Source organism: Leucoraja erinacea, chromosome 1 (assembly GCF_028641065.1).
Source record: "Leucoraja erinacea ecotype New England chromosome 1, Leri_hhj_1, whole genome shotgun sequence".
NCBI classification, from domain to species: Eukaryota; Metazoa; Chordata; class Chondrichthyes; order Rajiformes; family Rajidae; genus Leucoraja; species Leucoraja erinaceus.
The window spans coordinates 98627324-98654801 of NC_073377.1; the positions used below are offsets into that span (position 1 = coordinate 98627324).

The following is a 27478-nucleotide window of genomic DNA, read 5'->3' on the forward strand; positions in this document are numbered from 1 at the left end:
CTAGCCCGTCTCACCTTTCCTTTCCTCACCCCACCCTACCCATACCCGATATTAGCTTAGTAAAGCTTCTCTGAATTCTCTGAATTACATTCAATAATATCCTTTTTAATAACCAGAGACAAATGCTTTACACAGTATTCCAAGTTTATGAATGAATTATAGTTTATCATCACATATACCCAGGTACAGTGAAATGTTTAGTTTTGCAGCCAACCTAGGCCATATACAAATGTCGCCAAAAGTACCGAACCGTCCTATCTACTGCCTGCCATTGCACATGGCAGTAGGCCTCCCTTCCACTCCACTCCCCCGCCCCGCCACCATTGTTCTCGGTGGCCCTCCACCAGGTTACCCCATCATTCTCAATGGCCCTCCCATTGTTCTCGCCAGTCCACATTGTTCTCGATGTTCACTTTGCTCTTGTCCCTCACTCTCGACGGTGCGGTTCCTGTCGATGGCAGTGGCTCGGGGCCAATCTGGAGTCCGCTTTGGGCGAGCCGGGCCTTCCAGCCAACAGTCTGTGGCGGGCGATTCCTGGTCCACTGATCACGGTGAGCGATCCTCGTTCGGAAACGGGCAGGTCCTCTATCGTCGGTCCACGCCGAGCAATCCTCAGTCAGCGGCGAGCGGGTCCTTTGTCGTCGATCTGTTGCAAGCAAGTCCTGTGTCGTCACACAGCAGAGGCAGGCCAGGTCTGCTTGCCTGGACACTCCCGGCCAACTGCTTGCCCCCAACCCACATAAGGAGTGAAAGTATCATTCATTAGGTGAAAGTATGGCCCCAAAATGATCCTTTGAAGCTAATAAGCTACACATTGGGTACTTATCTCAGGCATGATATTCTTCCATTTAAAATCGGAATTCCGATTTCTTTTCTTTTCCTAACAATGAATCAGATTTTTCAATTTTTTGTGCCGGATTTTGACCCATTTTAGTTGGCAAGATCGTAAAATAAGAAGGTGAGGGAAGGCCGTGGGCGGAGGGAACACAACAATGCTCTTTGGTTGCTGCTGAGATCAGCCCGGCCGCGCTGTGCGAGCTGTGACGGTGCCCGTTTGTCGGAGGGAACCGGAGCGCGAGTGGGTGAGACGCGGGGTCATGAACCAGAGCGCGGGCTCGGGGTGACCGGGACGCCCGGACAACTAAGGCGTGGGTGATGGCTGCAGGGCGTTGATCCTCTCCCCCTCCTTTCTTGTGGGGAAAATAAATAAATTAACACAACAGTGTTTTGTGTTTCCCATATGGAGCTGTGACTGGAAAGAGAATTGTACCGGCAATGATAGTGGGAGTTAGAGAGATGCAGGGCCCTACCTCCCGGGCAGTGGCTACCCCCTCACCTTTCTGGTGATTTTCTGTTTATATTGGGAATTTTTGTTTTTGTTGTTATTGGTAGAGGTTTTTAGTTTTCTACCTTCTTAGTGTTGTAGATGTGTCATCAGTGTATTGACAGTTAACTGTGCCTTGCAGTATTGTGCATAATTATGCCTTGAGATGGTACCTTTCTAAGGTGATGTGTAGGTTTTGGAATGGCAAGCAGTGACTAGTGGGGTACCGCAAGGCTCGGTGCTGGGACCGCAGCTATTTACAATATACATCAATGATTTAGATGAAGGTATTCAAAGTAACATCAGCAAATTTGCAGATGACACAAAGCTGGGTGGCAGTGTGAACCGTGAGGAGGATGCTATGAGAATGCAGGGTGACTTGGACAGGTTTGGTGAGTGGATGGATGCATGGCAGATGTGGATAAAAATGAGGTTATCCACTTTGGTGGCAAAAACAGCAGGCAGTGAAGAAAGCGAATGGCGTGTTGGTCTTCAGAACAAGAGGAGCGAAGAGGTCCTTTTGCAGTTGTACAGGACCCTAGCGAGACCACACCTGGAGTATTGTGTGCAGTTTTGGTCCCCTAATTTGAGGGACATTCTTCCTATTGAGGGAGTGCAGCGTAGATTCACAAGGTTAATTCCCGGGATGGCGGGACTGTCATATGCTGAGAGAATGGAGTGGCTGGGCTTGCATACTCTGGAATTTAGGATGAGGGTATCTTATTGAAACATATAAGATTATTAAGGGTTTGGACACGTTAGAGGCTTCTATAACTTCAAGTAACTCTTGCTTTCACTCTCTCTCCATCCCTCCCCCATCCCAGTTCTCTGACCAGTTTGACTATCCTTCTGATTAAATTTTATAGTTGTATTTTTCGTTGCCACCTTCTCTATCCAGGGATGCTGCCTGTCCTGCTGAGTTACCCCAACATTTTTTGTCTAACCTCGATTACCTAGTCTTCGGGCGACATACTGTTGAGGTCCCAATGCTAAAAGATCTAGAAAGGCATGAGGCTCTATCAAACCAGGGGATAAAACTTTAGCATCTGTCAATGCTAAGGCTTCTTTGTTTTAAAAACAAATCTGACATTCAGATAATTAAAAACAATGGAAATGTAAGGAAATAATTTTTTTAAATGTTAACTTAACGAGATAGTAAACACAAAATAACCTATATTCTGCAGACCAAGACTATTCAGTGAAATGAATGGGGTCTCTGATCATATTTGTGGAACTGGATTTAGTGACTATTTATTTGGGGCTTTTGTCTGAAGAAACAGTTCATCACTAATGGTTCCCTTTGGAATGATAAGATGTGGCCGTATACTTCCACAATATTTGTCCAAATAAAAAGACACATTTCATCACAAATGGTGTGTTCAAATAAAGTGCCAATTTTATATGGTCTACATAGATAATTGCATAATATTTTTTAACTAGATGATCAATCCTTTGCCACCGGTCATATTTTGCTTTTGACACGATCCAGCAGAAATAGTATAAAAACATTTAATGGGTGTTAATGACATCTGAAGAGCTTTCAATTTCCCAACATAATCCCAATCTCAATGTTATTGTCACATAATATACACATGGGTGCAAGCCTAAAGTTATTTAAAATTACCTCAAACACCTTCCACGATACTTCTGCGCTTTGATGATGCATGAGGTTTTGGAAGGATGTGTATTTTTTTAATTTAAAAAATATACACTTTCAGCCATTGAGCATAGCTAAATAATAAAATTTGACCTACTCATCAAAACTCCTTACTTAATCAGCCTAACTCACTCAATAAATGTAAATGGAATCCAACCTCGTGGAAGTCACAATAACTAAACAGGTATGCTTAAAAATTAACTTTCAAGCAGATTAGATACAAAAATGAGAAAATGACTAATGATGGCTTTATATTTAAAAAATGAGAGCATAAATGAAAGTATTCCACAAACCAGCCGTCTATCATGTTTACATGGATTCAATATTATTAAAATAGATCAGGTAGATTAATGCAACACGAGCAAGTTGACCAAACGATGTTTAAGATCTCAACAGAAAAGATAGAAATTAATAGCACGATAGCCTACCAGACTACAATTGGGTACAAAGATGATGTCGCTGAGGTGAAACATGATAATGTAGATCAATAACAAAATATCGCTGAAATGAGCCTGGAAAGTTGAATGTACATACAACAGACATTCAAGCTCTAGAACGCCATGGATAAATAATGTTGGAATCAATACATGAGTGCTACCGCAAGGGCTGGGACCGCAGCTATTTACAATATATATTAATGATTTAGATGAAGTGATTACAAGTAACATTAGCAAATTTCCAGATGACACAAAGCTGTGGCAGTGTGAACTGTGAGGAGGATGCTATGAGAATGCATGGTGACTTGGACAGGTTGGGTGAGTGGGCAGATGCAGTTTAATGTAGATAAATGTGAGGTTATCCACTTTGGTAACAAAAATATCTAAATGGTGTTGTTGGGAAAAGGGGACGTACAACGGGATCTGGGGGTCCTTGTTCATCAATCAATGAAAGTAAGCATGCAGATACTGCAGGCAGTGAAGAAAGCAAATGGCATGTTGGCCTTCATAACAAGAGGAGTTGAGTATAGGAGCAAAGAGTTCCTTCTGCAGTTGTACAGGGCCTAGTGAGACCACACCTGGAGTATTGTGCACAGTTTTGGTCTCCAAATTTGATGAAGGACATTCTTGCTATTGAGGGAGTGCAGTGTAGGTTCACAAGGTTAATTCCCGGGATGGCGGGACTGTCATATGCTGAGAGAATGGAGAGGCTGGACTAGTATACTCTGGAATTTAGAAGAACGAGAGGGGATCTTATTGAAACACATAAGATTATTAAGGGTTTGGACACACTAGAGGCAGGAAGCCGATTCCCTGTTCCCGATGTTGGGGGAGTCCAGAACCAATGGCCACAGTTTAAGAATAAGTGGTGTGGCAACGGAGATGAGGAAACACTTTTTCACACAGAGAGTTGTGAGTCTGTGGAATTCTGTGCCTCAGACGGCAGTGCAGGCCGGTTCTGTGGAAACTTTCAAGAGAGAGCTAGATAGGGCTCTTGAAGATAGCAGAGTCAGGGGATATGGGGAGAAGGCATGAACAAGGTGCTGATTGTGGATGATCAGCCATGATCACATTGAATGGGGGTGCTAGCTTGAAGGGCCATATGGCCTACACCTGCACCTATTGTTTATTGTCTATTGTCTAGAAGAGGCATTCGCATTATTAAAACTAAATTTCAAAAAACGTTTTAAAACGCCAAAGTATTTTAAGATACTGCAAAATATTTCCAAGTTTCTCTCTAATAGAATAGAATGTTTTTTATTGTTATTCAAACAGACAAGGTTTGAACAAAATTTCATTCCTACAGTATGACATTTAAAAAAAAAACAAGACACACACTTAACACAATTTACACAAACATCCATCACAGTGAATCTCCAACACCTCCTCAGTGTGATGGAAGGCAAAAGTCTTATCTCTTCCCTTTGTCATGTAAAAGGATATTGAGCAGCAAATAATAAGTGTGATGTCATATTTAACAAGTGCATAGAATATAGAACAGTTCAACAAAGGGATTGCCCTTTGACACATAATGTCCATGCTGAACATGATGCCAGGTTAAACTAACCTCCTCTGCTTGCACATAAGCCATATCTCTTCATTCCCTGAAGCAATGTTTACAAAGGAGCAGGAATATTGGCATGAAATTTATCTTATATTCGTTAAAAGTGAAATCCAAGATAGATTAAAGGAGATAGTAGACCAGCAAAAGAGGCTCAGCCAAAGCACAATGGTGCAGCTAGTAGAGTTGTTGCCCTGCTGTGCCCAGGTTCAATTCTGTCACCAGTTGCTTTAAATATGGAGTTTGCATGTTCGCCCTGTGATCGCATAGATTTCCCTCAACTTCCCAAAGACATGCAGCTTGGAAGACTAATTGAACTTTGTAGATTGTCCCTAATTAAATCTAGGACAGGAATTTAAATGCTTCAGAGACGTATTGACAAACTGACATAACATAATCAAGTTATTTATAGCTCAGCTGGTAGTGCTGCTGTCTCTCAACGACAGGTTTGATCCTGATATCAGAAGTTGTATGTGTGAAGTTTACATGTTCTCTGTGGGTTTACACCAGGTCTCCTGGTTCATCCCACATATCAAAGGCCTGCGGGTCCGTAGGTTAATGTTCCTACAAACAGCTACAAAAGGTGTAATTTTAGGTACAGTTGGTCCATGTGAGGAGACAGGCTGTCAACGGCAAACTAGACAATACACGATAGAATTTAACATGAACACCCCCCACAGCGGAATAAACGTTTCACACTGTGAGGGAAGGCAATAAAGTTCAGTCATCTTCCTCTTTGTTCACCTGTGGTCGGTGCCTTTGAGCCCTCCGCAGTCGCCGCTACGGACGGCCTGATGTACAGGCCATCTCGCCGGGATGATCGGAACTCTGACGTCGGAACGGATCGGAACACACTCGCGGCTTGGAGGTTCCGAATCGGCTGCTTCCTACCGGAGACAGGCCGAGTCTCCGGCAACAAAGGCCATGCCAATCCAGTTGGTAGGCCCCGGGGAAGGGGGTGGACGAAGATGCGACACAGAGAAAAGACGCACCTCCATCCAGATTAATGACTGGGAAACAGTTTCCCCCCCACCATCCCCCACATAATAAAGACTAAGAAACCTTTAGAGCATACTTTTAGACACACTAAAAATAACAAAAATGGTGAAACGACTAACAGTTGCTGGCGAGGCTGCCACTACAATGGTGCCATCCGATGGATACCATCGGTGGCACCCAATCACCACTGGAGTTGGAGTTTTATCATTCTATTAGAATGATAAAAAAACATTCCAACATCTAAACACTGGGCTTCAGCCCTATCCTACCCTTTCTGGCTTTGATTACTGCAGTTTTTTTCTTGGAAAACTAGCTCATAAAACCATGGAGTATGTACATTGGCATGCAAAGTAAAGTTACAGATCAACAGTTGCCTACGGTGATCCTCCAGTGTTGCCATTTATAAAGGTTTTGATCCCACTAACTCGTCTGGTCTTCCCAAAAAGGTTATATTACAGAAAATTATTGGAAATATCCTGTTACTTTGAAATTAGAAAACCATAGGCAGAGAGAAAAAAACGTCAAATTTCCAGCTCTACTGCCATTAAAACCAATAAGAGCTTAATAACCATTTTAATGGCCTTCAGCCTTCGTTCACCCTTCTAGTTTAATTCACCCCTAAATAATTTAATTCGCCCTTGAGTGAACCATTCACCAGTTTAAGAAGCACTGGTCTATAGGATGAATTTTAAGCTACAAATGTGGTGCAAGATACAGGGATGTGGGTGTGGGGGGTGGAACACTGGTGATTTTACATTGCTTTATGATTGGTGCTGTATTGGAAATTGGCTGAGTTAGTTTTTTTTTGGATGGGACATATTCATATTTTTGGCCAAATAGGGGCGGCACGGTGGCGTAGCGGTAGAACTATGGCCTTACAACACCAGAGACATGGGTTTGATTCATGATTGCGGGTGCTTATCTGCAGGGGAATTGTACTTTCTCCATGTGTGGGTTTTCTCCGAGATCTTTGCTCCCATACCAAAGATGTACAGATTTATAGGTTAAATGACATGGTATAAATGCAAAATTGTCCCTAGTGTGTGTGTGTGTAGGGTAGTGTTAATATGCATGGATCGCTGGTTGGTGCAGACGGTGCTGTATCTCAAAATTAAACAAAACTAAATGTAACTTTGAGATTGGGTTGGGTCGGGATTTATTACTTGACTATATTTTCAACTTTCCATAGGCACCATAACGTTTTATAAAGCTATTGACTATGACATATATCCCAGTACTTCAGCGTGATTTATATTGTGTTCTGAATATAGTTTTCTTTTCATTAATATGATTGTATTGCTGGCCTCAGTATATAATCTTAAAAAAAACTGAGTGATCCGTAGCAGATGCTCACTTTGTAGTTTCCATGTGTCCATGTGTATGGGAAATGTGTGATATTTCTGTAGATTGGTTATTGCATGTGAACCAATCATAGTAGAAATATGCTTTATATTAACACCCACTTCCTACACTAGGCAGTCTTGGAAGCGGTGATGAACTAGCAACTAACAACCTGCTGTACCGCTATATTAAGTGTGTAAATTAAAGATGACTTTAAACTTCAGACTGTGTAATATACTTATTTACATGATGTCGGAAAGCTTGGCGTAACCCACTGCGTCCGTATATCAGGTTTTATTTCTGTTTATCAGTTTCACTTGCATCACCATGGCTCACTCGTGCAGAAAGCCTGCACAGCTTATCTTCGATTCTGACATTGGGGAACGATGGAGGCTCTTTGAAATCGACTATCGACTATATCAATATCGTTCATCGTAATGAACCAGATGCTGTCAAGGCTTCCCTCCTATTAAACCTGGCGGGACCCGAAGCCATGATGAGAGCGTGGACCTTTGACTACGAGCCAGCCGTTCTCGATGCCAACGATCAGGTAGTTGTACCTGCTGAGACTATGCGTGACCCCACTGTTTTATTGCGTAAATTCCGTGAACTATGCGACCTACCCTCGAACCGTATTTTAGAAAGAGCAAATTTCTTTGTGAGACACCAGCTTCCCGATGAGCCTGTGAAAAGATTTATTTGTGACTTGAAGTATATGGCCCAGTGATGCCGCTTTGAGGTCATATCAAACAAATTAATCAGGTACAAGCTTGTCAGTGGTATGACCGATCAAAAGCTAAGGACTGAGTTACTGCAGAATGCTGAATTAACCCTTGAACAAGCAGTGCATGCCTGCCGAACGTCTGAGATTGTTGCCCCACTAAGCAACCAGTTTGAACCTCAGAAGAAGACCAAAAACCTGACGGGTTTTAACAGACGACAAACACCGACCGATATCAGAAGATTCATGAATGAACCACCTCAACTGGCTAACCAGGGATTCACCAATGAGCCTCCTCAGAGGTGCCCGAATTGTAACTATTTCCACAACAAGGGACGATCGTTTTGTCCGGCGAACGGAAAGCCTTGCAATTATTGCAAAAAGATGAATCGCTTCGCCGTTGTCTGCAGGTCCCGTGGGACCTGCACCTGTTGCAACAAAACCAAACAATTACAGACTCACAGGACCAGCTAGACTCTGCCCACGAAGATGATCCAATTAGCACATATGAAGAGTCAACGGTGCACTCCTTCACACAGCTGGTAAGATTCTGGATCCCTCTGTTTCAATGACAATTAATAACAAGCCTGTGAAGGCCAAACTCAATACCGGTGCCCACGTGAATGTAATGTCTGTGAACGTCTACAACAAGATAAGAAATAACGAGGCCTTGACTAGACACAGATCCACCTTACATGCTTATGGGGGGGGGAGGTTTTGTATCCTCTGGGAAGAACTACCTTCAAATGCGTGCTGAAAAACACCACAAGAATTCTAACTTTCTATATCTTAAAATCTGACTGTGACTCTACTGGGCATCCATGCGTGCCAAGACTTAGGGCTAGTCTCCTTTGACCAGCCCGTTCACAAGTTCACAAGTTACTAATCTCTGAGGACACAATAAAAGAATACCCTGATCTATTCGATGGCAAGCTAGGCAAGCTGCCTGTGACCTATAAGATCGCCATTGACCCCAACGTCCACCCAGCCATCCATGCTCCCCACCGTCTGCCACATGCCATGAAAGACAGAATTGAGACTGAACTAAAAAACATGGTCTCCATGGGCGTACTAGCCTCCATGGTTGTCACCTTTAAGAAAGACAAGGACGAGCTCCGCTGTGCATTAACCCAAAAGATTTGAACGCTGCCATCAAGCGCCCGCATTATCCGATGAGAACTAGCGAGGACGTCGCTGCACAGATCGGGCGAGTATTTTCCGTCCTTGATGCAAAAAGCTCGTTGGGGCAGATACCACTAGATGGCGAGTCAGCAAACCTGACCACGTTTGCCACACTGTCAGATTTAAATTTCTCAGGATGCCATTCGGCATCAACTCGGCCAGCGAAGTCTTTCGGAGAAACATGGAACAGCTGTTCCAAGGTCTCACGTGTGCCATCATCGTAGATGACGTCCTGGTATATGGCAAAGACACAGTGGAGCATGACAACAACCGAAAGCGTATTATGGACCGGGCACGTGAGATCAACCTGAAATTCAACCCCAATAAATGCAAGTTCAGGGTTCCAGAGGTTACATATGTTGGACACGTTCTCACTTCTGATGGCCTTAAGCCCGATCCGAAGAAAACTGCTGCCATCACAGAAATGCCAGCCCCCACCGACGTGTTAAGCCTACAACGCTTTCTGGGTATTGTGAACTATCTGGGAAAGTTCATACCGAACCTCTACGAACTAAGTTCGCCACTGAGACAACTCACTCGGAAGGACACTGCCTGGACCTGGTTCCAGCAACATCAACAAGCATTCGACTCTTTAAAGTCCAAGCAAGCCAGCGCTCCCACCTTGACATTCTTCAACCTGAAGCATCCTGCCACGGTAACCTGCGATGCCTCACGATACGGGCTGGGCGCCGCCTGCCTTCAAACGTCTGCTGATGGGACTGTACAACCGCACCATGGCGGACACCGAACAGCGCTATGCGCAGATCGAGAAAGAGCTGCTAGCCGTGGTCTTCGCTTGTTCAAAATTCAAGGATTTCATCTTTGGCAATACTTTCCCAGTCGAAACAGACCACCAACCACTTGTAACCGTCCTTAATAAACCTATACATGCAGCACCTGAACGACTGCAGCATATGATGATGCAGGTCCAGCGGTTCGACTTCAAAATCGTTTACAAGAAAGGTAAAGACATGCTCGTTGCTGACACTCTCTCTCGCGCACAACGTGCAACCAGTGAAAGACACCACCTATGAACGGGATGAGTTTACGGTCCTCAAGGTCGACTTCGTTCCCACAGAACGCTTGCGCCGTCTAGCTGAACACACAGCTGCCGATGGCACTCTTCAGCTACTCGCATCCATAATCAAAAGAGGCTGGCCAAACAGACAATCCAGCACACCACTGGAGGTGCAGCCGTTCATCCTAGTCCGTTGATGAGCTGGTAATACAGCTGGTATGAGCTGGTAATACAGGACGGCGTCATAGTTAAGGGCCACAAAGTCGTGATCCCTTCATCCTTACAAGACGAATATTACAAAGAGGCACACAACGGTCACCCAGGTACCGATGCCACGTTGGCCCACGCACTGAACATGTTCTACTGGCCTGGCATGGCCAAGTACATACGGGACAGGACAGCCTCCTGTCCCACCTGCAACAGTTTGATTGTATTGTACCTGACTGGAAATTCTTGATTATGATAGTTGTAGATTAGTATGTCTTTACTATATCTATATTACTAAAACTCTGATCTTGACCGCTTTTGGTGCACTGTGGCGTAATTTCCGAGAGAACACCGCCATCTATGGCCGTCATTTTTGGCCACCTCGCTCAGAGCCCCCCTCCGCCTTACGGGTGCGGAAGATTTTTCTCATCGATGAAAAATCAGAGAGATATTAATGTTTTAAAAAAAATCACCATTCCCTCTGCTGCCCCTGCTGGAGGGAGGGGGAGGGACTATAAAACCAGGAAATGGTGTGTCTCACTCACTCTCTGCAAGATGTATGAAGCCAGAGGGTCACGTCTCTCTGAGCTCTGAATAACACTGAACAAATGTCTACACAACTGTGAGTACCCTTAATGTGTTTTGAAAATGAAAATATGGTTTGTTTGAAGTAAAAAGGCACTGCCTGCAAATAGTTGTTTGGGTGCTTTGGCTTGAAGTTGAAAGGCACTACTTACTGCAAATGGTGGCTTGGGAGCTTTGGTTTAAAGTTGAAAGGCACTAATTACTGCAAATGGTGGCAGGTGATTTGGCTTGAAGTTGAAAGGCACTACTTACTGCAAATGGTGGTGGGTGATTTGGCTTGAAGTTGAAAGGTACTTCTTACTGCAAATGGTGGCAGGAAGTTGAAAGGCACTACTTCCTGCAAATGGTGGCTTGGGAGCTTTGGCTTGAAGTTTAAAAAAAAAACACCATTCTCTCTGCTGCACCTGCTGGAGGGAGGGGGAGGGACTATAAAACCAGGAAGTGGTGTGCCTCACTCATTCTCTGCAAGATGTATGAAGCCAAGGGTCACGTCTCTATGAGCTCTGAATAACACTGAACAAATGTCTACACTACTGTGAGTACCCTTAATGTGATTTGAAAATGAAAATATGGTTTGTTTGAAGTAAAAGGCACTACCTGCAAATGGTTATTCGGGTGCTTTGGCTTGAAGTTGAAAGGCACTACTTACTGTAAATGGTGGCTTGGGTGTTTTGGCTTGAAGTTGAAAGGCACTAATTACTGCAAATGGTGGCGGGTGATTTGGCTTGAAGTTGAAAGGCACTTCTTACTGCAAATGGTGGCTTGGGTGCTTTGGCTTGAAGTTGAAAGGCACTACTTACTGCAAATGGTGGCATGAAGTTAAGTTGAAAGGCGCTTCTTACTGCAAATGGCGGCTTGGGTGCTTTGGCTTGAAGTTAAAAGGCACTACTGCAAATGCACTTACTTCCTGTTGGCACTGTATATTGATTTAAGATAAAATGCTACCACTTACGGCTGTGATTTTTGACCATCTTACTCAGTCCCCCCTCCGCTGAGAAGGTGCAGAGAATTCTTCCCATCAATGAAAAATAAAAGTGTTATTAGTGTTTAAAAAATGTTGAGAATCTCTCTCCTGTCAATTACGCCCTGAAAGCTACACCATTTCCAGGGGGAGGGGTTATAAAACACGGAAGTGTGGGTATGGCTCAGTCTCTGCATGATGGGGGAGGGAGAGGTCATGACTCTCTGAGCTGTGAATCAACTGAACACACTGAATGTCTACTGAACTGTGAGTTTGGTGTTTTGTGTGGTTTTGTGGTGGTTTCGCCCTGCATGAAATGGTATGAAGCTGCATTTGAATTTGGTGGCCTTCGACCCTGCTTGAAGTGGAATGAAACTGCACTTGAATTTGGCTGCCTTGCATCCTGCTTGAAGTGGTATGAAACTGCACTTGAATTGAAACTGGTGGCCTTGCACCCTGCTTGAAATGGTAGGAACATGGATTTGAATTTGGTGGCCTTGCACCCTGCTTGAAATGGAATTTTAAGGAATAGTCATGAGTCAACTGCCACCCCACCAGCCGTGAGTGAGCTGCCAGCAGATCAGGCTTGAGGGACTGAGCTGCCACCCCAAGAACCCATACCAGCACTCCAGAAAGCCCCCCCACTGGCCACCAATATTGGAATTGGTGGAGAGGTGGAATATTGCGTCGGGGGACCAGCCCTCCCGTGTGAACATGGGACCCAACGGGTCCCACTTAGTCTAGTTAGATATATAGGAAGGAAATACAGATGCTAGTTTACACCGAAGATAGACACAAACGGTGATTAAAATTGGCATGCTAGAATAAATGTAGCACAGAGAATATCTATGAAAAAGTCAAGTTTCAGCAAATAAACTTAAAAAATAATAATATTTGGCATTGTCACAGCCAGTGTTTATTGACCATCTCTAATGTTCCTTGAAGATCATAGCGAGCTACAGACTTGAAATGCTGCTGTCTTCATGGTGCTTTTGTATGGGGAGTTCCAGGATTTACAGCCTGCAGTGAAGGGCCAGTAAGATGTTTCTAAGTCAAAGGTGTGTGATCGGGAATTGAAACTGCAGGTGATGTACTCATGCAGCGATGCCCTTCTCATTGATGGAGGTTGTGGGTAGGTTTGGGTAGTTCTGCCAAAGTAGACTGATTTAATATAACTGGTAAGCTTTTTGTAGATGGTGAAAACTGCAACCATTGTGCTCCTTGGTCGAAATAATTATTTATTTGAGATTGTGGATGGGCTACCAGCCAACTGGGCAGCTTTGTCCGATATTGTGTTGTGCTTCTTGATAGTTATTGGATTTGAAGTCATCCAGGCAGTGGCGAGTATTCTATCATGCCATTGATATGTCCCTGATACATGGTGGATTTATTTTGGTGTAACAAAGTCGGTCATTCGCAGTAGTATACCCAGACTTTAACCTCTTCTTGTAGTCATTGGATTATATGGAGTAACACAATGTGCAAATGCTACCAGTATTGCAAGATAGAGTGTATGATAGAGGCTGCATTTCTATTCCACAGCTTGTGTGGGTGTTCATCAGAAAGAATTTGAGAGAACAGTGGGTTATTGCAGACCAATATGGGAAAGGAAAACCTTGCAATTTTAAACGTCCTAACTGTCGTGGTTGGCAGCTCCATTGTGTTATGTATATTTAAAATAAATGAAGGGCCTACTTAGAAAGAAAAATCATACATTCTTCACGGGTGGGGAACATTTCTGTAACATCAGGCAAGCTTAAAAATCAAAGTCATTTTGAATGAAGCCATTCATTGAATATATCACATTTTGTTTTTGCTAAAGGATGAACATTTTCTACAAGGATTAATGGAGAGAGATTAAATTTCCTTCATGCTAATTGGGGGTTGAATTTGAGTTATTTTCTGCATCAGTAATTTTGGGGTGTCTGAGTCTGTCCAGGGTTAGGGTTGATGAAATTTCATTTGGTTTAATGGAATTGAGTAAATTTGAAATTATACACTATTTACCACACATTATAAAATGCAATATACTTAATATTATCAGCTTTTTTGTTATGTTGAAGAATTATTAATTTTATTAAGACAAAATTGGACTAGGTTCATAGTTGTACAGGATGGACCTTCGGCCCAACTCATCCTTGCCAACCAAGATAACCTATCTAAGCTGGTCTCATTTGCCTACCTTTGGCCCCTATCCCTCAAAGCCTTTCCTCTTCATGTACCTGTCCAAGTGTCTTTTAAATGTTGTTATTGTACCTGCCTCAACTATTTTATATGACAGTTCATTCCACATTCCCACTGCCCTCTGTGAAGAAATTGCCCATCAGATCCCTATTAAATCTTTCCCCTCTTACCTTAAATCTATGCCCTCTAGTTCTTGATTCCCCTCCCATAGAAATAAGACTCTATGTTCACCATATCTATTTCACTCATGATTTTCTATACCTCAATAAGCACCCCTCTGCCTCCTGAGCTCCAAGGAGTAAAGTCCGAGCCTGCCCAATCTCTCCCCATAGCTCAAGCCCTCAAGTACTGCCAACATCCTCCAAATTCCCCTTCGCACTCTTTCCAGCTGAACATATGAATACCTTGCAGATTTATGGAGACAATGCAGCTTGGAAACAGGCCCTTTGACCCATCAAGTCTGTGCTGACCCATTTTACACTGTTTTACATTAATCCTTTTTCATTCTCTCCACCCTCTCGAGATTCTACTGCCCATATTAGGGCAATTAACAGTGGCCTGTTAACCTATGAACCTACATGCCTTTGTGATGCAAGAGAAAAGTGGAGCACCCAGAGAAAACCCATGCAATCATAATAAGAATGTTTAAAACTACAAGGACAGCACCCAAGATCACAATTCAACTCAGGTGTCTGGTGCTGTGATGCAATCACTACAAAATGTGGCAATGTGCTGCCCCTCTAGGTTCTTGTTAACTAAAGCACAAGCTGGAACTTGCTAGAAAATGCTAGCAGTTTCATGCTGATTTTCTGCATAAATGCTCCAAAGTGTGACAATTTTGTCTGAAAGTAGGTCTGGAATTTGCTGCCAATTTCCCAGACAAATGTTGGACTTCAAAAGAAGTCTAGAGGTTTGCAGTGAATTCTGACATTCTCCTGCAATTATGCCAGTGAAATTCTCTATTTATGTCAAGTGATACCTGATGCAGAATGAACGGATCCATTCACTCAGATGAACTTTAGCTGCCAGCCATTTAAATAGGTGTCAAGTAATTTACATTTTAAATAACTTTCGTATCATTTGATTTTAATTTTGAATTTATAAAAATCAAAGTTGCTTTTTTTCCCCTTCTGACGTGAGAGTGTCAAAGTATGATTTACAAAAGCATTTTCCACCTAAGTCAGCGATGAATGCAGGTGCCCAATGAATTTTTAGGTTTTCATGTACATTTGATTGATCAACATTGGAGAATTCAATCTGAAAAACTTTGCAAATGCAGGCTATGCATTGATAAAATTAATATAACAAATAAAAAAATAAATGCCACGTGTTCATCTTTGAAAATTATTGTTCTAGTGAAAAGTTGTTTAAAAAAGAGAATGCTAAAATGCACAGCTGGTCGGATTTATCAGAGTGGGAAGAAACAGTCAACATTTTGGTCCTAGGGCCCTTTATTGGAACCAGAAAAGTTTTAAGCTTGTTTCAAATTGCAAACAGGAGAAGATGGAGATAACGGAATGTCTTTGATAAGTTGCAGACCACAGTTGTTAAGGTAACAATTATCGGAAAAAAACAGCATTTGAAGCAATAATGGTACAGAGATAAATTGAACCAGACCAAATTGAACCAAAAGTGCAGTCTCATCTGTGAAAGGCAAAGGGTTTCTCTGAAATTGTCAAACTGAATATTAATTTAGTCCTGAGGGTTGTAATATACATTAGTCAGATGGTGGTGAGCTCTTCTTTGGACATGCTTTCTAGTAATCGTATGCTTTTGCAGCATCAGACTATAAACCTTTGGATAATGCTGCAATGCCAGACTTGATCCATTATTTTAGGATTTTCATAAGACACATCCCTTAACGATTGTTTAAATGAGAGGTTTGCGTGTGTCTTTCTTTGCTTTGATACTCCATAATTTAAGATGTTATATTTGCATCAAAAATATCTGCAACTTAGTTCTTACTTCCAGATATAAATTTAATTCAGAAATGCTAAATAAGAGTAGGTTCTGCTGCTGAGTACATTTGATCATTCAATTTTTATAAAAAACAATTAATGTCCTCATTACAACAATTTGTTTAGGAAACTGATGGGAAATAACAATGCAGTGCTGCATCAACATGTTTCTTATCTTGGTTTCATTCTGGCGCAACCGATATCCTGATGAGAACCACCTCAGGGAACTTTGCTGCCAGCCATTTAAATAAGCAAGTTACATTTTAAATAACTTTCGTTTCATTTGATTTTTTTTGAATTTATAAAAATCAATGTTGCATGGCATACTGAGAGTGTCAAAGTTGATACTTTACAAAAGCATTGGCATACCTAATTCAGCGAGTGAATGCAGGTGCCCATTGAATTTTTAGGTTTTCATGTACAGATTGATCAACATTTCAATCTGAAAAACATTTTGCAAATGCAGTTGCATTGATAAAATTAATATAACAAATAAAAAAATAAATGCCACTGTTCATCCTTGAAAATTCAGTGAAACAGTTGTTTAAAAAAAGAAAATGCTAAAATGCATGTCGGATTTACAAGTTTCAACATTTTGGTCCTAGGGCCCTTTTGGAACCAGAAAAGTTTTTAAGCTTGTTTCAAATTGCAAACAGGAGAAGATGGAGATAACGGAATGTCTTTGATAAGTTGCTGACACAGTGTTAAGGTAACAATTATTAGCATTTGAAGCAATAATGGTACAGAGATAAATTTGAACCAGACAAATTGAACCAAAAGTGCAGTCTCATCTGTGAAAGGCAAAGGGTTTCTCTGAAAATTGTCAAACTGAATTTAATTTAGTCCTGAAGACGGGTTGTAATGTACATAGTCAGATGGTGTGAGCTCTTTTTGGACATGCTTTCTAGTAATGTTATGCTTTTGCAGCATCAGACTACAGGTGCAAACCTTTTATCCGACGATTTAACGAAAAACCTCCGAATGTTTTTATTTTTGAAGAAAGGTCCTTGAATCTTCACCGAGGGCGGAACATCCGGTCAATATCGAAGACAGTGTTCGTGAGTCTTGCGTGGGACTTTTAACAGCAGTTAGGCCAGTAATTGTCGCTCCCTTCAGGCCCCCACCTTTCCCGGCCATGTGGTTCTCCTTCTCCATTGGCGCGGGGGCTTATGTACTTTTCACGTCGCGATTTTAGCAGCACTGCCAGTCAACGGAGATCAGGACCAACGGAACACCGACCCCCAGGCCCACTGCAAGACGGAGATCCCAGATCAGCAACTCCAGCCCAGCCCCGTTTCAACTCCAGAAGAACACGCTCCCCGTATGGGTGGAAGGTTGTGTTGCAAGAATAACGTCTTGTTCTTGGTGGTGGCTCAGCTCGGGCTGTGGGCGAATTGCCACTTGTCGCCATAGCGGCCCATCGGGGAGCGGATTCCTCTGGAGTTGGAGGGGGAGGGGGGTATTGTGCATATTCCAGGACAGGGAGATTACGTTCAACCGAGGGCGGCCCGCAAGTTTGACAGCGGAACCTCCGGTCAAAGGGGAACTAAATCCCCATTCATAAAAGAGAAGGTGGGTGGTTTGACAATATGCTGCTGCCTAGCCTGAGTTAAAAGTTGGTAGACACGAAACACAGTGTAGGCAGCAGCAGATTGTTAATCCCTTCAGTTTCACCCCACCTACACCCTCTGCTCCCCGGAGGAATGTGTGTGAATCCCCTCTCCAGCTCCCCGCTTGGCACCGGCGCGGGAGCTTTGCACTGTCTTCAAGTCAGCGATGTCTTCAAGTCAGTGCAGTCACCGGGAGACGTCAGGACCAATTGGGTTTTGCAAGCATGGAATCCCAGAGTGAAGCAGCCCAGCCCAGCCCGCTCCAACTACAGAGGAACCTGGGTTGCGGATGACGGGGGCGCAGCTCGGGGGTCGTAGGGGCCCTCGGGGACCGGGTTCCTGTTGGTCCTGACGTCTCCGGCCACTGCTATCCTCCGGGTTGTACCGCCCTTGCACCTTGCAGTTGCGGTACAGTTCCCAGTCTCAGCTCCAGTCCAGGGGGGGGGCCGGAGACGTCAGGGACCACGGGGACAGCGACCCCCAGGCCCACTGCAAGCACGGAGATCCCAGAGACCCACAGCCAGCAGCAACTCCAGCCCAGCCCCGCTCCAACTCCAGAGGAAAACGTAGGGGCAGAAGCTGATGGTGTGCAAGGTGTTCTTGGGGTGGCGCAGCTCAGGCTGTGGGCAAACTGCCACTTGTCGCCGTAGCGGCCCATCGGGGAGCAAATTCCTCTGGAGTTGGAGGGGGAGGGGGGTATTGTGCTGTTTGATCGCCCCCTGCTATCCCAGGGACAGGGAGACACAGCGGCGTTTTAGACTGGTGGGCAATCACTTCCAAAGTTCTGCCCACACAGTCAGTACACCTCTCCTACACTGCATTTCATACAAACATTTATGCTGCAAGAAAAAACGACATTGAAGACTCAAACTCGCGACCGAGTAACTGCCTGGATCAAGGCGCAAACTCACGACCTTGCGGATATGAGCCGAACACTCTACCACTGAGCCAGCCATTAAAGTCTACGCTAAAAAATTTCCATTCCCAAGACCGACAAATTCTGAATTACGAAAAGTGTCTGGTCCCAAGGCTTTCGGATAAAAGGTTGTGCACCTGTATAAACCATTGGATAATGCTGCAATGCCAGACTTGATCCATTATTTTAGGATTTTCATAAGACATATCCCTTAACGATTGTTTAAATGAAAGGTTTGCGTGTGTCTTTCTTTGCTTTGATACTCCATAATTTAAGATGTTATATTTGCATCAAAAATATCTGCAACTTAGTTCTTACTTCCAGATATAAATTTAATTCAGAAATGCTAAATAAGAGTAGGTTCTGCTGCTGAGTACATTTGATCATTCAATTTTTATAAAAAACAATTAATCGCCTCATTACAACAATTTGTTTAGGAAACTGGTGGGAAATAACAATGCAGTGCTGCATCAACATGTTTCTTATCTTGGTCACTGGCGCAACCGATATCCGATGAGCCACCGTGGGGACTGCTTTTGAATAAGCAGTGGATTTTCTTTCTTTCTTTCTTTTGCATATTGGTACTTATCATGTCATGGCATACTATTTGGAAGTTAGTACTTTTTATGAGTAGAATGCTGTTTAATGCCATGACATTTTGTATACAATACGTACTTGCATCCACCTCAATCCGTTCATTTTACAAATTACAGTTGATTTTTACTTCCCATATTCTTTCTTCCCTGACACTTCTAAAAGCCTATGTAACTTTTGCTTGGTGCCATGGTTTTAATTGTATCCAATGATCTCAGCAGAGATCTGAATGTCGTATTATGTTATATAGGGTCCTATTTGCTTCAATGCTGCAGATTGTTAGTTTGTTCAGTCAGAAAACTTCATTTTATAATCCATGTTTTTATTTTCATGGAAAATGTACATTCAATTCAAATTTTAAAATGATTTAACCAGTAAATTATTTCAAACCTGAATCTTTTCATAAAATATATTGAATTTTTATATCATACTTTTAAATATTGTAAAAATTGAGGCCATTAGCAATCGAGGTTCTCTGTATATTGGAGGTTATCTATTTGAATAACTACTTTTCTCATTGGATCCAAAGAGATACCTGAATGGATAGAAATTTGGCTTCATGGAAGGAAGCAGAGGATGATGGTGGAAGGTTGCTTCTCAGACTGAAGGCCTGTGACTAGTGGTGTGCCTCGGGGTTCGGTGCTAGTCCCGTTACTGTTTGCCATCTATATCAATGATTTGAATGAGAACATACACGGCAAGATTAGCAAGTTTGCAGATGATACAAAAGTGGGTGGTTTTGCAGATAGTGAAGTTGGTTGTGAAAAATCGCAGCAGGATCTGGATTAATTGGTCAAGTGGGCTGAGGAATGGTTGATGGAATTTAATGCAGAGAAATGTGAGGTGTTGCATTTTGGGAAGTCTAACATGGGCAGGAACTACACCGTGAATGGTAGGGCACTGGGTAGTGTTGTAGAGCGGACCTTGGAGTGCAGGTGCATAGTTCCCTGAAGGTGGAGTCACAGATAGATCGGGTCATCAAAAAGGCTTTTGGCATATTGGCCTTCATCAGCCAGTGTATTGAGTATAGAAGTTGGGAGGTCATGTTGCAGTTATATAAGATGTTGGTGAGGCCACATTTAGTGTATTGTGTTCAATTCTGGGCACCGTGTTATAGGAAATATGTTGTCATGCTGGAAAGTGTACAGAGACGATTTACGAGGATATTGCCAGGGCTAGAGGGTCTAACCTCGTAAGACCGCCAGCAGGATTATTGGTGCTCCACTCCCTTTCCTGCTGGACATATACAGGAAGAGATGTATCAGCAGAGCCATCTCCATCATCAAAAATCCCTACCACCCATTGCATCACATATTCTCCATCCTGCCATCTGGGAAGAGGTACAGGAGCATTAGCTGCAAAACCAGCAGGATGCTCCTCAGCTTCTTCACGCAGGCTATAAGACTGCTAAACGGACTTTGCCCCCTGCCAAAGTATCGCGCACCAACCACCAACCTGGACACACTGCAGCAGAGCCACTGTCGTGCCGCTGCTGATCGGAATGCCTGTTGATGTTTAGTAGAGTGTTAATTTGTTCATGATATATGTATTTTTATTTCTATTTATTTTTAATGCACACTGAATGGACACTGGTTGAGCAACGTTTTTTTGTTTCCTCTGGGTATGTGAATACTCAGGAAATGACAATAAAGATATACAATACAATTATGGGCCAAATGGATTCTTGGGCTGGCAATCACTCGGACCTGGTGGGCTGGCAGCTCATTTGCTCGGGCCTCGTGGGCTCGCAGTTCAGGCCTGGCAGCCAACTCACTCACGGCTGGTGGGCTGGCAGTCGACTCGCCCGCGGCTGGTGGGCTGGCAGTTCTCTCACACACACACACACACACCCTCCATCGCACGCACACACACCACACTCACACTCACATTCACACTCACACTCACACTCACACTCACACACACACTCACATCATCCATCACACACTCTCACACACAACATATATACGACAGTAAAACTCTCTTGAATCTACTCAGGCGGTTGAGCGTGGCCTCACCATTGAGCGGGACTTCCGCAGTGAGCGGGACTTCCGGAATGAGGCGACATTCTGTTCAAGCAGCACAGTGCAAACCAACCCTTCAATTCAGTTCAAGCAGCCCAGTGCAGACCAACCCTTAAATTCAGTTCAAGCAGCACAGTGCAGACCAACCCTTCAATTCAGTTCAAGCAGCACAGTGCAGACCAACTATTGACTTCATGCACAGTCCAGACTTACAGTTCCGTTCACTCACGGCATAGACTCACAGTTCTGGACTCAACTCTCACTCACGGTCTACAGTGGTGACTGACTTACGTCCGGCCTCCGGGGCTTTATTCTGGCCCCCGGAAGGGGCGTTACCTTCATCATGGTGACTGACAGGCGAAAAGACCAATCTGCTGATCTCACAATTTTTAAAACATTCATAACTTTTTTATTATTTCACCGATCGGAAAAAATCCTAATCTTATTCCAAGCTTCTTCCCCACAGCCATCAGGCTATTACACTCATCTCAAACAAAACTCTGAACATTAATAGCCCATTATCTGTTTATTTGCACTTTATCTGTTTATTTATCCATGTGTGTGTGTATATATTTATATAATGGCATATGGACACACCAGACACGGAAATCGCTATCAAAATATGGAGGGGACGGGGGACACAATTTTTTGGTGGCTGCGGATGAGGCGCAGGTCTGTGCCAAGAGTGTTTTGGCTCGTCTCCCTCCAATCACTGCACTCTGTCCTCAGACCCATCCTCCCCTACTCCCCCCTCCTCCAATGATCTCGCTGAATCATCATGTCCATTGCCTGCTGACCGACGTCTCTCTCGTCCAATCGGGCGCCCTCGATCAGCAGTCCCACCCCCACTGTCTCGCGGAAAGCGGAGATTTTACCGGGTTTTAAAATCCGGATTACAAAAACTTGGGGGGAAGTCCCCCACCTCTCAAAACACGGGATTTCCGCCCCTGAGGCACACTGATTTGTTCTGGATTCATGCCTACTATATTCTGTTGTGTTGAAGCAAAGCAAGAATTTCATTATCCTATCTGGGACACATGACAATAAACTCTCTTGAATCTTTAAACCATATCATGATGGTGCAAAAACCAAAGTACATAGTACAATCATTGCAGATGAAAGTCCGTGGCTGGTAGAGTTGCGGTTAGGGTTGTACAGGGTGGTTCAAGAAAGGGTGCAGAGGAGGTTCATCAGAGTGTTATCAGGGATGGAGCATTTCAGTTATGAAGGTAGACTGGATTTACTTAGAGTGGAGCGGGTTCGGAGGACAGGAGGTACCTGATAGAAATATAACAAATTTGAGGGGCATAGGATGGGGTAAATATACTAAAACCCGAGGACGCAGGTTTAGGATGAGGATTTAACCTGTTAAGTGCCCCCCTCGAGTATACGCGGGTCATGGCCAATAATGAAAAAAAACTTGGCAGTGAACAGGTTAAAATGGATCTGACGTAGATTTTTTACACAGCATGGTTGTAATCTGGAATGCATTGCCTGAGTGGGTGGGGGAGGCAAGTACTCTCACAATATTGAAGTAGTATCATGACAAGCACTTGAATTGCCAACGTATTGAAGGCCACAGACCTAAAGCTGATAAATGGGAATAATATAGAAATGAGGTACAAGTATATTTCATAGCTTTATATCCTAATACCCAGTGATGTTTGTCTGGAGGTTATATATTCTCCGTGTCACCATGTGGGTTTCCCTGCATCGGAAAAATCTGTAAGCTGGTAGATTTTTTGACCACTTTAAATTGCTCCAAGTGTGTGGATGACTGGTAGTGTTAGTATAAAATGGGGAGAGAATAAAATAGGATTAATACAGGATTGACCCCAAATTTCACATCACTAATTGGTGCATGTGACAATAAATGTCTCTTGAATCTTGATTAGTGTAAATGGATGTCTGATGATTGTCAAAGGGTAGACTGAAGTATTTGTTTCCATGCTGTATAACTATACATAAGTGCTATTATGATGAGTAGAGATGTGGTTACAAGTTTAACAGAGCCAAATATGACAAAGTGTGAACAATCTGTTTATTAATCATTTGACGTGGGATGGTCTTGTGATTATACAGCTGAGTAAATTTTAAAAATTGGAACAAATTAAACTCACTGTATTAAACTAGCTCTGGTTTCTTTTTTATGTAATGTAACTCAGAAAAATTGCATTATTATACCAAATTATTTGCATTATTATTAAGCCAAATTCAGATCTATTTGTAGTTCTTGTAGCATGTGAGTGTATAGCCAAGTTTTCTATGGGAGGGTTGGGTGGGGGTGTGGTGAGGGGGCTATGGGAGAGGGATGATGATGCAGTAAGGTAGGAAGATTAAGGAATGACGGCAAGTCCCTTGATTTAAAATTTATTTCTAGTTTAAAATATGCTACATGGCGACCAACCTAAACTAAATATCATAAGCTTACTAAAAATATCCCATAAATCTTGAAGCAGAACACCTTTTGGGCATGATTTCTATTGTCTGTCCCTATGCTTTTTAAAAATCAATACATTCCTTTTTGATCCACAGTGACTTGGTCGTTTGGCCGCAGAACTAGGTTACTGATAGTGGACAGAAGTTAGTGATAGAAGACTGTTATTCTGGTTGGAGATCTGTGACATGGAGATCTGCAAGAATCTGTGCTGGGACCACTGATGTATATGATGTATATAAATGACTAGGACCTAAAAGTAAATAAATTGGTTGGTAAGTTTACAGCAAAATTGGTAGAGTTGCCTAAGGTGTGCAAAGTATACAGCGGGATATAGATCAGCTACAAAATAGGTAAAACATTGGCCGGTTAAGTTTAATCTGATTAAACGTTGTGTGTTGCACGTATGGGGGGGGGTGAAAGTGGTAACACAAGTAGATACAGGGGTAAGGAAGACATATGGTGTGCTTGCCCTCATTGGTTGGGGCATTAAGTATAAGAGTCAGGAAGTCAAATTGCAGCTTTATAGGACTTTGGTTGGGCTGCATTTGTAATATTGTGCGCAGTTCTGGTTGCCCCAAGCAAATGGAGGCTTTGGAGGGAGCGAAGAACAGGTTTGGATTAGCAGGTTGAACAAACTTGGATTGTTTTCTCTGCAACGTTGAAAGTTGAGGGTAGACCTGATAGAATATAAAATTATGCAAGACCTAGACGGGAGACAGTCTGATCCTATTTCCCGGGGTGAACATGTTAAAACCTAGCGGGCAGAGTTTTAAGATGAGAGCTGCAAAGTTTAAAGTGGGTATGCAGGGCACATTTTGTTTTTACGCAGAGTGGAGGGTGCCTGGCACACGTTGCCTTGTGGTTGAGGTAGACATGAATGAGGCATAAGAGGCTTGAGATTAGATGAAGTTGGACCATGTTTGGCACAGACATTGTGTGACATTGGGCCTGTTCTTGTGCTGTAGTGTTCTATGTTCCATGATGTGTTTAATGTCCTTAAAGTGATTATTTGTATCATTCTTGCAACAAATTAAAATTATTATCAGCTAAATTCATTTTGTTTCGAATTCCAAATTGGCCTGAAATCCTTTCAAGGAAGAATCTATCTTGGGAAATTGTCAATATAAAGTCAATACAGAGTGCCCAATGTGAAAACATTCTCTGTGGACAAACTGTTTATTATGCACATACTGATACATTAAATACATTAATATTAGAACTCTTATTCAACAGGATTGGTCGTACTTTCGGGAAACTCGGAAAAATGAACATGGTGAAAAGAATCATGGGCCGTCCACGGCAGGAAGAGTGTAGTCCGCAGGATAATGCACTTGGTCTAATGCACCTTCGTCGTCTTTTCATGGAACTCTGTCATTCACCTCGGCATATGACTCAGAAGGAACAGGAAGAAAAGCTATATATGATGCTACCGGTTTTTAACAGGGTGAGTACAGGGATTCAAATAATACAAGTAGTTGGTAGTAATGGCGGCTGAATATCTGATGAGGAAAAACTAATCTCTTGGCAAGAATAACTTACTCTTCACCAATATTAACCTATCAGATTGAAAGGTAACTGAATAATTCTGGAAGGTACACAAAAATGCTGGAGAAACTTTGCCGAACACTTCCGCTCGGTCCGAGCCCATAAATAAAATGTATTATTATTATTATTACCTGACCTCCCGGTGGCTCAGCACTTCAACTCCCCTCCCATTCCCCGTCCGACCTCTCTGTCCTGGGTCTCCTCCATGGCCAGAGTGAGAAACACCGGAAATTGGAGGAACAGCACCTCGTATTCCACTCGGGGAGTCTGCATCCTGCGGGCATGAACATTGAATTCTCCCAATTTTGTTAGCCCTTGCTGTCTCCTCCCCTTCCTCAGCCCTCGGGCTGTCTCCTCCCATCCACCAGCCCTCGGGCTCCTCCTCCTCCTTTTTCCTTCCTTCTCTCCACCTCCCCCTATCAGTCTGAAGAAGGGTTTTGGCCCGAAACGTTACATATTTCCTTCGCTCCATAGATGCTGTTGCACCCGCTGAGTTTCTCCAGCATTTTTGTGTACCTTCAATTTTCCAGCATCTGCAGTTCCTTCTTGAATAATTCTGGAAGCTGATTTGTTGATTGCAGTTTTCTATTATTAGTGTTATTTTGGTTAAGTTCTACAATTAGTGTGCTAATGTTAATGATGGTTGTGTCACATATGGACTGCATTTTTAAAATTTATTCTGTTTACCAATTATTTCATTTTTTCTTAAATGTCTTGAGGAAATTGGGTTGTTTTTTTGGAGACTTGCATATTTGAATGTTGCATATTTTTTCGATTTTCCTGTAGAATAATCTGTATGATAACAACAAAAGAGAGCTTGTATTTAGATGGAGACACAAGAAACTGCAGATAGTGGCATCTTAAGTAAAACACAAAGCATTTTGTAGGTACAAGGGACTGCAGATGCTGGCTTACAATGCATTTTATGTTGAATTTAAATGGTTTGTTCATTGTCTTCAAAAATCTCAAAAACAATTCAAGCAAAGCAGAAGGTCGTGAAAATCTCCAAACTGATATTTTGGATTTCCACCATCAGTGTTATTCCACTTTTGAATCATATTTGAAGTCAATAGACATTAGACAATGGTGCAGGAATAGGCCATTCGGCCCTTCGAGCCAGCACCGCCATTCACTGTGATCATGGCTGATCATACACACTCAGTACACCGTTCCTACCTTCTCACCATATCCCCTATCTTTAAGAGCTTTATCTAACTCTCTCTTGAAAGCATCCAGATAATTGGCCTCTACTGCCTTCTGAGGCAGAGAATTCCACAATGTCAGTGTTAATCAGTTAATGTTATTGCAGGGTTCTTTAATCAGCAGTGAAAGTAATTATGAATCCACTTTTGTTGTTGTTTGTTGCACACCAGAACCCTGAGAGGAACCTTTGAATCGAGTTGTGCAATCTTTTATATCCATATTGGTGGTCAGACAAGACCATGAAATGCAAAGCCCATTTTCGTTCAACTAGTACCACAATATTTTTAATCACATCTTGGAACAATATTTGAATCCTTGTTTTTGATAAAGATGCTTAGATGCCTTTAGTGAAATATGACTGTCACTGAAAAGCTATACATCTAAGACATGGAACATAGAACAGGACAGCCGAGGAACAGAACAAATGCCATTATCTTATCGGCTCCCACCACAACCGTCCCAGGTAGTGCATTCCAGGCACCCACCAATTTTGTGCCACATGTATCTCTTTTAAATGTTGCCCCTCTTGTACCTTAAATTTAGGCCCTCTAATATTTGACATGTCCACTCTGGTGAGAAAGGTTCTGACTGTCTTACCCCATCTATGCATTGCAATTTTATAAACTTCCATCAGGTATCCCCTCAGCTTCCATCACTTCAGAGAAAGCAATCCAAGTTTACTCACCCTCTCGTAAACCACTTCTGCACCGTCCCCATAGCCTCCACAGCCTTCCTGCAATGAGGCAATCAGAATTGCATACCATTCTCCAAATATAGCCTACTCAAAATTTTGGAAAGCTGCAACATGACAATCAAAGTCATTTAGATATATCTCAAACAACAGATGTCTTAGCACTGATCCCTGTGGAACACCACTGGTCACAGACCCCCATCCAGAATAACACCCTTCTACTACTATCTTCTGTCTTCAATGGGTAAGCCAGATCTGAATCCAAACTATCAAGTCACCCTGGATCCCATCTTCATATTCTTCTGGATCAGGCAATCAAATGC

The 27478-nt window shown here is 42.9% G+C and overlaps 1 protein-coding gene across 1 annotated transcript in view; it reads left to right on the top strand.

Moving 5' to 3' along the window:
- wdfy3 (WD repeat and FYVE domain containing 3) overlaps positions 1-27478 on the top strand; it is a 287240-nt gene that overhangs the window by 23529 nt on the left and 236233 nt on the right. The window contains exon 2 of the mRNA XM_055664858.1: positions 24950-25160. Coding sequence (XP_055520833.1) covers positions 24981-25160 — 180 coding nt within the window. The 5' untranslated portion in view covers positions 24950-24980. The remainder of the gene's footprint in view (positions 1-24949; positions 25161-27478) is intronic.